Source organism: Eurytemora carolleeae, unplaced genomic scaffold (assembly GCF_000591075.1).
Source record: "Eurytemora carolleeae unplaced genomic scaffold, Eaff_2.0 scaffold67, whole genome shotgun sequence".
Classification (NCBI taxonomy): Eukaryota; Metazoa; Arthropoda; class Copepoda; order Calanoida; family Temoridae; genus Eurytemora; species Eurytemora carolleeae.
In genome coordinates this window covers 380,971-393,082 of record NW_019396097.1, presented here as the reverse complement: position 1 = coordinate 393,082, position 12,112 = coordinate 380,971, and the positions used below count along the sequence as shown (strand labels likewise).

Sequence of the window (12,112 nt, the reverse complement as noted above, 5' to 3'; positions counted from 1 at the left end):
GGGTTTGATCGGAGGCAAGTTTACGAGAAGGTATATTTGTCGGATTGCAGGATATATCGGAGGATAGTTTATAAAAGGGGTGTATCTAATGAGTATTCATCCATCGAATTGTATTTTCATGAATATGGTGGGCCGGAGGAAAAGAAAAACAAGAAAGAGTAAAAGCGGGAAAAAGTTAAAAAATCCCATGTTTATGAATTATGTTACTTTTGTTACAGATGTTTTTATAACTTGAACAATTATATTCAAAAAGAATTATATCCATGTGTATAAAGTTGTAATCTCTTTTTGTCTGTCTGTCTGATTGTTTGTCCGATCATAACTCAGGAACCCATGGACCGATTTTCCTCAAATATCGGGAAGAATATCTAAAATCGTAATATACGACCAAGTGCTGGTAAACGGTGGGAGTAACTATGAGTACCCTGGGCAACGCTGAGTTTCCAAGCTAGCATATAAATAAAGTAGTAATCTCTGCTCGTTTGTTTGTATGTACGATCATAACTCATGAACCCCTGGACAGATTTGCCTCAAATCTTGATTGGGGAACTCAGTAGAACCATGGGAATGATCTTAGCTTGGTTTGGGATTCTAAGTTGAGTGGGTTCACTTTTATAACGAAAAAAACGGCGGGAGTAACTATTGTAATAAATACAGAGGCCCCATAGTAAATCCAGGCAAATTACGCTGTACATTGTTAATATATCTAAATGTGCTCATTAGTAAATACGTAGATCATGTATTACGATTAACCCAATCTAGATACTATATATAATATAACTCTGTCATACCCATATTCTTATTGCTTAACTACGTAGATATATATATATATATAACTCTGTCATACCCATATTGTGATTGCTTAACTACGTAGATATATAATATATATATATATAACTCTGTCATACCCATATTGTGATTGCTTAACTACGTTATATATCTAACAGCGCTTAACAATCTAACCTGAAGAAATATACTCAGTTGATATGGAAACTTTGCTTTGATTACTGCGAGAGAGTAATCGTGTCCTTGTTCTAAACAAATGAGTTGAAGATCATGTCCCAGTTGAGGCATTGATAGTTGCGTGCTTGTGTCTGTGGAGAGACATTGATAGCTGATCGCGCCCATTGGTTTGGCGTTTATTGACTACATGCTTGTGTCCTTGGATAGAGACTTTAGCTGATGGCGGCCATTGGTTTGGCATTGATCTTTTCAGTGCTTGTGTCTGTAGAGAGACATTGATAGCTGATCGTGGCCATTGATTTGGCGTTGATCGATGGTGTTCTTGTGTCTGTGTAGACAGCTGACAAGATTGTGTTAAGGTTTAGTATTGATAGCTATAAGTTAAACTGAATTGTAGCTGGATAGATACGGGTTCAAGAGCAGTTTATGGAATAGCATATTTACTACACTATGAGTACCCTGGGCAACACTGGGTTCCCAAGCTAGTAATTTTATAATATACTAGCTTGGAAACCCAGCGCTGCCAAGGTTACTCCCGCCGTTTACCCGCATCATTTGGTCGTTTACCCGCAATTAAAGTCGTCCCACTCAACTTAGAATCTCAAAACCAAGCTAAGAACATTCCTGTGGGTCTTCCGAGTTCCCCAATCAAAATTTGAGGCAAACCAAGTTATGATCGGACAAACAAGCAGACAGACAAACAGAGTTTACAACTTTAATTCAACAAATGTTATTTTTTTCATTGTCATTCAGAGCTTTTGTCATGCACTTTCAAAAAAAGAAAAATTTGAAAATTTAACATGTAAAAAATTTCATTCATGAAAATGTTTTTTAGAATCAAAAACGCAAGTTTTTAACTTTAGATAATGATTTAGATAATTATGATGACATTAAAAATAATAAATATACAGCTGAAGTACAGGGTGTCCAACGAAATATGACTTTTTGCAGTTTCTTTAACTCAAATATATTTTAATTTGAAATCAATGTTACTAAAATATGACTGCCCATAATATTTTATATTATTTTCTTTGGTTTGTTTAAACTTAACAAATTATGAAAGAAGACATTTTAAACTATTAACCAACTGTCATGTTTCGTGGGACACCCTGTAGGATCAATAGATTTTATGAAGATAATTTGAAATAAGAGTCTTACAAACAACTGTTCATTCTACTTGCTTTAGACACTTTAAATCTTACAGTTGTTTTAGAAACACATAACAGTTCTAACAGATGCACACATCGAACAGTGAGCAGTGAAATAAAATGTTGTTAAATGTGAAAATACTCTAAAGTCTCTGGAAAAAATTTCCAAATAATTGTATCCATACAATCGTCGTTGTATATATATTAATACTATGTTGACGACTTTCTATTTTGATTTTGATTTCTACGGTACCACGCTTTCAAACAGCTAAAACATTTAAATATTTGAATAAAGTTCTCAATTAACAGTACACATGTAAAAGCAAACAAGAAGAAACTTTTTTATCTAAAACTATGTTTTTGAAAGATTTTTCAGGTTCCAAAATTTTTTTTCTCGATTTTGTTTTGAAGTTAAAAAAATGAAACATCTAGCATTGCTGATGATTTTCCAGGTATGTTAAACAAAATATTTTTAATACACAGATTTTATTATATTTATAGATTGGGCAAATTTTTATATCAAATCACGCTTTCACTAAAAAAATCAATCTGTATATTTTTAAAATTACTCTATCAAACTAAAGCTAAAATAAGAGCAATGTAAATTATATGCCTAAGGCAGAGGCTTACTCAATTAAATAGGTTTTTAGGTACAAACGGGTGCTGACTACTGTGACACCCCCCTGGAAAGAAAAAAAAAATTACCCCCTTCCCTTGAACAAATTCTTGAGTACGCGTCTGGCCTGTGCAAAAAAAAATCACAAACGTTAGCTAAATTAAATGCAATTTTGAAAGATTTCGAATACATTCTTGCGTTAGAAGCAAAATTTTTAGAAGTAGCAGTAAAACAAATATATATTTTTTTATTTCTAGATCGGGTTTCTCGACTGCTATTTACTGCGTTCCTTTAAGCAGTGTCAGACGCAAACTTCTAAAGGAATCATTACAGTTTTTAACTAATAATTATCAGTTATAGTCAAAATTCAGTTACTTTCAAAACTCACGATTATCAGTTATATTTAAAATTTATCATTATTAATTAGATATATTCAGAATTCATAATTATCAGCCATATTAAAAATTCATAATTATCAAGAAATAAACACTAAAAGTAAAATGTTTTTTTTTAACTAAAATAACATTTATCTAGATGTAGTTGTACAAATCTCCTCACTGAAAACAATATTTATATTCTTAAAAATTGTAGAAATATTAAAAATCAAATATTCTTTTTTTAAAACCAAGAACTTTAATTGTGTTTGCAGAAATATTTTATGCAAGTCTGCCATCCTCCTTCTGTGATAAAAACTTTGCACTGCCATTTTATACTCCAGGAATATATCAAAATAATCTTTATGATTGGAGCAGAATTCAGAATAAAATGCCGTAATTTTCCCGCCTAAAAAATCATTTCTGATTCCTGTCAAAAAATCTATTAAACTATTTTTAACCTTCAACAGTAGCTGTGGTCGAAACAGAAGTAATTAAATTCGCTATGCCTTTAAGAAGATAATTTTCTGAAAAAAGCATCTCTTATTTAAAGTAATTGCAGACTGGCAATTTCGCCCCCCCCCCCCACCCCATTTGAAGAGATGCATGCCTGATTCACAACATTTCTCTGTAAACCTTTATCTGAGCAAAGCAACCATAAGGAAGAAATCCTAGATTTTTATCTCAAAACGTGCCAATTAAAATTGCCAATATCCATCTTTGTCTCAAAACGTGCCAATTAAAATTGCCAATCCCAATCTTTATCTCAAAACGTGCCAATTAAAATTGCCAATTCCAATCTTTGTCTCAAAACGTGCCAATTAAAATTGCCAATTCCAATCTTTATCTCAAAACGTGCCAATTAAAATTGACAATTCGAATCTTTTTCTCAAAACGTGCCAATTAAAATTGACAATTCCAATCTTTTGCTCAAAACGTGCCAATTAAAATTGCCAATTCCAATCTTTATCTTAAACGTGCCTATTAAAATTACCAATTCCTATCTTTGTCTCAAAAATCAGCAAGTCACTCAAACAATTTCTAACAGAGGAAAAATAGGATTGCTTCCTCGTTCTTGTTGAGATGAAGGTTTAAAGAGGACCATTGTGAATCAGACTTGCTACTCGAACACATGGAAGCCTACGATAACGTCTCCCCTCTACAATGCTTGCAAGTTTCTATATTTTCAACCAAATTACTAATATATTTTTCCTCTGATAGATGTTGTTGGAAACTATGAACCATTTCCCTCACCACCCCCGGTAATTTTAGTATAAACNCCCCCCCCCCCCCTGCTTCCACAAAGGATAAGACTGACGATCCCAAGGTTAAATTTAGACTTACGCCTTGAACACAGTCTTTTACGGACTTAATTGATAATTTGGAAAAGAAAGAATCAAGTTTACAGTTAAAGAGCATCATAAATATGAGGAAACCAGGGGCGTTTTCAGGAATTTGTCCGGGGGGGGGCTTAACATTTTTTTCTTTACCGAGGGGGGGGGCTGAGCACCCGTTGGGGGCTGAAAACCCCCTGAAATCTATAGATTTCACTGGTCCAGGGGGGCTGAGCCCCCCATAAATATAACTTAAGAAACAGACAGTATACATTCTGTACAGTCGTCTCTGAAGTCTAATCCTTTGTGGATACCCCTGTAGATTCAAATATTTTAAAAAACTGCTTCATTGTGAGAATTTTTAGCAAATTAGAGAGAAACACGAATTTATTAAGTTATTAAATACTTTTTTACATTGATATAATTATTTTGTATTTTTAAAAAATGCTGAAAATTTGAAAATATTAATAATATTTAAAATAATTATAGGGTGGAGAAAAAACTATTGTCCTAGGGGCAGCACTCAAGGAAACTCTTGATAATCAACATTTTGATGTCATTTACAAGTTCAGATATTTGTATAAAAGTATTTTTGTTTTGTCTAATCGAGTGACAGTTTGACATGTTCGAGTATGGGATGTCAATGACAACCTTATTTACGAATTCCTTTATTTATTTGTCCAGTATTCTTACAGATTAATATGATCGTTCGAGTATGGGATGTCAATTACAACTCAAGATGCCATTCCTATCTACTTTTTATCAAGTATGTCTAACAGTTTGACATGATCGAGTATGGGATGTCAATGACAACCTCGGATACGATACCTTTAGACAGAGATGTCAAGGTAACAATTTATTACACTAGGATAAAAAATTGTAAGCATTTTAATAACTAAACAAAAATTTCCAATCTGTAACGTTGTAAATCGAAAAAAAGCTTGTTAACAATCAAAACTAAAAGTTGTCTACAGGGTGTCCCAAAAAACATGGGAATTCAGTGACGAATTCGATATCGTCTTTTCAAATAATTCTTTGATTTAGTGTAGTGATACCTACTGAGAAAGCTGTAATCTGTAAGAGTTTCGTCTGCTATGTTTACATTTTGTTTGTTTATGTTTTGACTGCATACAGTTGTACTTAGTAAAACAAGAAAATTGCAGTATACAAACAGAGTAAACTTGTCTGTCTTCACTGTTCATCTTGCGGAGACATTATAGACACATCTTTACAGTCTTTTACCCTTTTCAAAAAATAAGCTCTAGCAGACATAATAATATTATGGCTTTTGAAATTAGGTATTACAATGCTAATTCATAACAAAGACGATATCAAATTCGTCACTGAATTCCCATGTTTTTTGGGACACCCTGTACTAACTAAAAAGTTGTCTTCATTGTATTGATATAAACGACGACCATTGCAGCAGAATTCTATAGTTTAAGCTATTAAAGGATTACAACATCAGATTGCAGGAAAATAAAATGATTAAAAGTTTTAGGCGAGTAAAATTAAGTGCCATATTTCTTCGTAACCCTTCATCAAATGAGTAATTAATGAGTTAAGCAAATTTGATGTTAAAAACTAGTTGTCTTACAAGGAAGATAGACCAGGATTAGGAACATCCATAGATTTGTCCACCAAGGAAGATGAACCAGGATTAGGAACATCCATAGATTTGTCCACCAAGGAAGATGAACCAGGATTAGGAACATCCATAGATTTGTCTACCAAGGAAGATGAACCAGGATTAGGAACATCCATAGATTTGTCTATCAAGGAAGATGAACCAGGATTAGGATTATCCACAGATTTGTCTACCAAGGAAGATGAACCAGGATTAGGAACATCCATAGATTTGTTTACAAACTAAGTGTACTGCAAGTTTCTGGGAGAAATATAAACAAAAGTCTCAAGTCTCAGTAGAACGTAGATTTTTTGTTTAGAACAATTTAACCTATTTAAGATAATTTTTTCGCCTATTCGTTTTTATACTTTTCTGTTGGCATGTGCGTTTTTAATAAAAAGTATAAAAAGATAACTTAGTAAGTTTAAAGATTGTTTAAATATAGACCAAAACACGACTGAATTCAAGTACAGGGTGTCCCACGAAACATGACATTATATTAGATACTAGACTTTTTGCAGTTTATTTAGCTTAAAAAAACTTTACTCAAATATATTGTATTTAGAATTAAATCCATTTTACTATAATATTGATATGAATGCCATAAAATATTTATTATTATTCTCTTTGGCAACAAACAGCTTGACATATTATGGAAGAAGACATTTTAAATTATTCACCAACTGTCATGTTTCGTGGGACTCATGGGACACCCTGTAGAAACCGAACTCATCTCACCCCATGGTTAGTCCAGGGTGGGGAATATTCAGACACACGTCGGGCCTATAGGAACCCTAGAACCTGATCTGAGGGACCCGAGCCCTCCCCCCCCCCCGTGTACGCCTCTTTGATCTTCCTTGATTTTGATGTTTAGGATCTGCGTGAGCCTGGTTGTAAAAACTGGAACTATCCCTCCAACCTTCCTTCTACCAGTGTAGTGATTGCTTTCCATAACGAGGGTCTCAGTGTTCTCATTAGAACTATAGTTAGTGTACTCAACAGATCTCCTACGGTAAATAGAAAATAACTAATATTGTGATAGAAATGAATGTTGTTAGAAATATCTAAAATGTTGTTAGAAATATCTAAAATGTTGTTAGAAATAACTAAAATGTTTTTAGAAATAAATTACATGTTACTATAAATTTAGAACTTATATGGTTACTGTAATTAGAGTTTTCACCAAGTCCCATTCTTAAACCACAATATTTTATTCAAAGATATATCTTGCAAGTTTTGATATAAAATTCTGCAGTTAATTTTGTTCAAATTGGGAATCAATCAACCAACTTTAAGACAGTCATCGTCATATTTATCAATATAATGAAGACGACTTTTGACCCAAATTTTAACTTCCACCAAGCTTCTAAACAGCAGGGACACATATAAACATGAAAACAAAGAGAAGCTGTCAATTAACCGCTTCACTTTGTTTACTTGTAAACTTGGAATTTTGCAAAAAGCTTGTAAAAAATCAAAACTTGAATAGAAAAGTCCTTTTCATTGTATTGATACAAACACCGACCAATGTATATATTTACAATCTGGTTTTTTTTTGCAGAAAGTGTTAAAAGAAATCGTTCTGGTGGATGATTTCAGTAATATCAACGAATTTCCTCATTTAGGTAAACTACTAAATTATTTGTACATATTAAACATATTATTAAAGATTTATCTAGGATCTGAACTGGAGGATTGGATAAAGAAGACGAACAAGGTGAGGATCTCCAGGAATAAGAAGAGGGAGGGGCTCATCGTCAGCAAGAACCTTGGGGTTCTCCAAGCGACAGGAGAGGTGGTCGTTTTTCTAGATGCACACTGCGAGGCAGGCATCCCATATTCTTCAAATATTATTTTTTGGGGATATTTTACTCTTCTTTTTTTAAGGGAAATAATTCTAAACAAAAGCTTTATTTTTTAGCGAGGATTGAGATATATTCATATTACTGTCTCAAAACTGAAAATTTATGGCTGAAGTTTAGTTGAATATGGAGGCCTTGCAACCACAAGTTTAAGATATCTAGAAATGGTTGTTTTCTTGATTGAAGTTAAAAGTGTTACTGCCGTCAATCGTAAATTATATTAACTGTGCTTAAATAATTGGTAAAATGTTTTGTAATGCATGTTTTTATTTTAAATGTTTTGAAAAAAGGTTTTTAAATTAAAAAATCCTTTTATTTAAACATTCTATTGTTATAATCTTTCAATGGCTTTAGAAGAATCTGAAGAATTTGGATAAACAGGTTGGTTTGAACTGGCTCCCTCCTCTACTCACACCTATACTTAGAGATCCAGCAACTCTAACTGTTCCCATTGTTTATCCAATAGGTCTGTACCCAACTGTTCCCAGTGTTTATTCAATAGGTCTGTACCCAACTGTTCCCATTGTTTATCCAATAGGTCTGTACCCAACTGTTCCCAGTGTTTATTCAATAGGTCTGTACCCTAACTGTTACTATAGTTTATTCAATAGGTCTGTACCCTAACTGTTACTATAGAATATTCAATAGGTCTGTTCCCTAACTGTTACTATAGTCTATTCAATAGGTCTGTACCCTAACTGTTACTATAGTTTATTCAATAGGTCTGTTCCCTAACTGTTACTATAGTCTATTCAATAGGTCTGTTACCTAAGTGTTCCTATAGTTTATTCAACATGTCTGTACCCTAACTGTTCCTACAGATTATCCAATAGGTCTGTACCCTAACTGTTCCAATAGTTTATCCAATAGGTCTGTACCCTAACTGTTCCTATAGTTTATCCAATAGGTCTGTACCCTAACTGTTCCTATAGTTTATTCAATAGGTCTGTACCCTAACTGTTCCTATAATTTATCCAATAGGTCTGTACCCTAACTGTTTCTATAGTTTATTCAATAGGTCTGTATCCTAACTGTTTCTATAGTTTATCCAATAGGTCTGTACCCTTACTGTTCCTATAGTTTATCCAATAGGTCTGTACCCTTACTGTTACTATAGTCTATTCAATAGGTCTGTACCCTAACTGTTCCCAGTGTTTATTCAATAGGTCTGTACCCTAACTGTTCCTATAGTTTATTCAATAGGTCTGTACCCTAACTGTTCCTATAGTTTATTCAACAGGCCTGTACCCTAACTGTTCCTATAGATTATCCAATAGGTCTGTACCCTAACTGTTCCTATAGTTTATCCAATAGGTCTGTACCCTAACTGTCCCTAAAGTTTATCCAATAGGTCTGTACCTTAACTGTTCCTGTAGTTTATTCAATAGGTCTGTTCCTTAACTGTTCCTGTAGTTTATCCAATAGGTCTGTACCCTAACTGTTCCTATAGTTTATTAAATTTTTTCGAATTCGATCAATGAAATATTTGTTAAATCCTGGGATAGAAATACTTAAAACTCGAATAAATCCATTCAAATCATTAAATCATCAAAAGTTTCCATTGCTTGGTTACTCTACCCTTTCTCCGTTGGTTTCAGATCATACTGATTTCTCATCTCGCTCTGTATATGCCAGATCAACTAAACCTATTGGTATCTGGGAGTGGGGACTACTTTATAAGGTGATACATTTTTTATCCATTATTATAAAAACCATTATTATGCGGTTATTTCATATTTAACAAGTTAGGAAAAATAAATATGATATTATATAAAATTCTTAATTCTTAAAATTTGAGTGAGCTATGTTTCTAAAATAATACAATTGTTACTTTTGTTTTGTTACCTAATGGTGCAAACCTTTGAAATTTCTAGATCTATTAGAATCCATAGTTTGAAATATCAAAGATCTACGACATTAGGTTACCAAGGTGGGGGGTATCGAAATTAGAATTTGTAGCGAATAATCAGTTTCTTTGGGTTGTAGGTTCATGATTTTTATCCCTCAGGAGTTGCATCCTGTTCTGGCAGAGTCACAGGAGAACCTTACTTCTCCTTATCCTTCTCCTCTTCATGCAGGAACTGTTTTATTTCTTATCCTTCTCCTCATCATTCTCTTCATCCTTCTCCTCTTCATGCAGGAACTGTTTTATTTCTTATCCTTATCCTTATTCTTCTCTTCATCCTTCATCTCTTCATGCAGGAACTGTTTTATTTCTTATCCTTATCCTTATTCTTCTCTTCATCCTTCATCTCTTCATGCAGGAACTGTTTTATTTCTTATCCTTATCCTCATCCTTGTCTTCATCCTTCTCCTCTTCATGCAGGAACTGTTTTATTTCTTATCCTTATCCTTATTCTTCTCATCATCCTTCTCATCTTCATGCAGGAACTATTTTATTTCTTATCCTTATCCTCATCATTCTCTTTATCCTTCTCCTCACCTTCTCCTCGTCCTTTTCCTCATCCTTCTTTTCATCCTTCTCCTTATCCTTCTCCTCGTCCTTCTCCTTATCCTTCTCCTCGTCCTTCACCTCACCTTCTCCTCGTCCTTTTCCTCATCCTTCTCCTCATCCTTCTCCTCGTCCTTCTCCTCATCCTTCTCCTCATCCTTCTCCTCATCCTTCTCCTCGTCCTTCTCCACACCTTCTCCTCGTCCTTTTCCTCATTCTTCTCCTCATCCTTCTCCTCCTCCTTCCCTTATCTTTCTCCTCATCCTTTTCCTCATCCTTCTCCTCATCTTTCTCCTCATCTTTATCCTCATCCTTCTCCTCGTCCTTTTCCTTATCTTTCTCCTCATCCTTTCCTCATCCTTCTACTAATCCTTCTCCCCATCCTTCTCCTCATCCTTCTCTTCATCCTTTTCCTCATCCTTTTCCTCATCCTTCTCCACATCCTTCTCCTCATCCTTCTCGTCATCCTTCCCCTCGTCCTTTTCCTTATCTTTCTTCTCATCCTTCTCTTTATATTTCTCCTCATAAGTCATACTTCTCCTTATCTTTCTCCTCATCCTTCTACTCATCCTTCTCCTCATTTTCCTCGTACCCTTTCCTCTAAAGTTTAATCTGGAAAAATCTTTGAAATAAATAAAAAAATATAAATATTGTTCTTGAGGTGGATTAATTGCTTTTAACAAAGAATATTTTCTCAGGTTTGTTTTAAACTATAGCATGTCAAATTTATTAATTAATGAAGAGTTATCAGCATAGATTAATTAACAATAACCGATAGGACACTAGATGTCGTCTTTTTGAGAATGAGGGGTTTTTCGTTCACAATAACCCTGAGGCAGAAGGCCAAAGGAGTTCTTCACATGCAGCGCATGCTATCTCTCTGTTTTGTAATTCAACGCCGCGCTGCTTGCGCGGAACTCCTTTGGACATCTGCCTCAGGGTTATTGTGAACGAAAAACCCCTAAATCTTGAAAAGACGAAATCTAGTGACCTATCTGTTATTGTTAAGTAATCTATGGTTACAAGATAAAAGTTTGTTTATTTTATATAATTTGGTTTGACAAAGGATTAAATGACACTTGGCGCCCTTACATTTTAAGATAATAACAATGAAAAAATTGTGGATTAAAAATAAACATCAAAAATCGGGATTTTCGTTAGCAATTTTTAAAATGTTAGACCGGCCATAACCCTTCCCTGTGACTTTAAAAGTTACCACAAAAAAATTCAAGGATCGATCAGTTTGGTATCTTTGACGTTTAGTGTTGGAGGATATGATCCTGGGTTAAAGGTTTGGGGTGGGGAGCAGTGTGAATTATCCTTCAAGATCTGGATGTTTTGTTTAGTGTTGGAGGATATGATCCTGGGTTAAAGGTTTGGGGTGGGGAGCAGTGTGAATTATCCTTCAAGATCTGGATGTTTTGTTTAGTGTTGGAGGATATGATCCTGGGTTAAAGGTTTGGGGTGGGGAGCAGTATGAATTATCCNCCCCCTGCTTCCGCAAATCTTTTTTTTGCTAAAATATAGCTACAAAATGGTCACAATTGTTACTTAATTGTAAAGGGGATGTTTAAAGAAAACATATACAGTAATAACCAGATAACAATGGAATAGGAAGACGACACTATAGCGAAACTTGCGTGTATTGGATGCTATTACAAAGCAAATAGTTTCACTAGCCATTTATTAAATTTCTAATTTATTGAAATAGATCTGTTTGAACAGCATAATTGCTG

At 34.1% G+C, this 12,112-nt stretch overlaps 1 protein-coding gene across 1 annotated transcript; it reads left to right on the top strand.

Moving 5' to 3' along the window:
* Nucleotides 1–2,163: 2,163 nt before the first annotated feature.
* LOC111694864 (N-acetylgalactosaminyltransferase 7) lies at nucleotides 2,164–11,857 on the top strand. The gene is made up of 14 exons (XM_023463907.1): nucleotides 2,164–2,563; nucleotides 2,985–3,048; nucleotides 3,377–3,445; nucleotides 4,323–4,363; nucleotides 4,925–4,963; nucleotides 5,215–5,283; nucleotides 6,937–7,074; nucleotides 7,624–7,687; nucleotides 7,742–7,887; nucleotides 8,306–8,390; nucleotides 9,523–9,605; nucleotides 9,933–10,002; nucleotides 11,038–11,074; nucleotides 11,640–11,857. Exons 1-14 carry the CDS (start codon nucleotides 2,531–2,533, stop codon nucleotides 11,746–11,748), a joined length of 1,047 nt encoding a protein of 348 aa, XP_023319675.1. The 5' UTR covers nucleotides 2,164–2,530; the 3' UTR covers nucleotides 11,749–11,857.
* The last annotated feature ends 255 nt before the right edge of the window (nucleotides 11,858–12,112 follow it).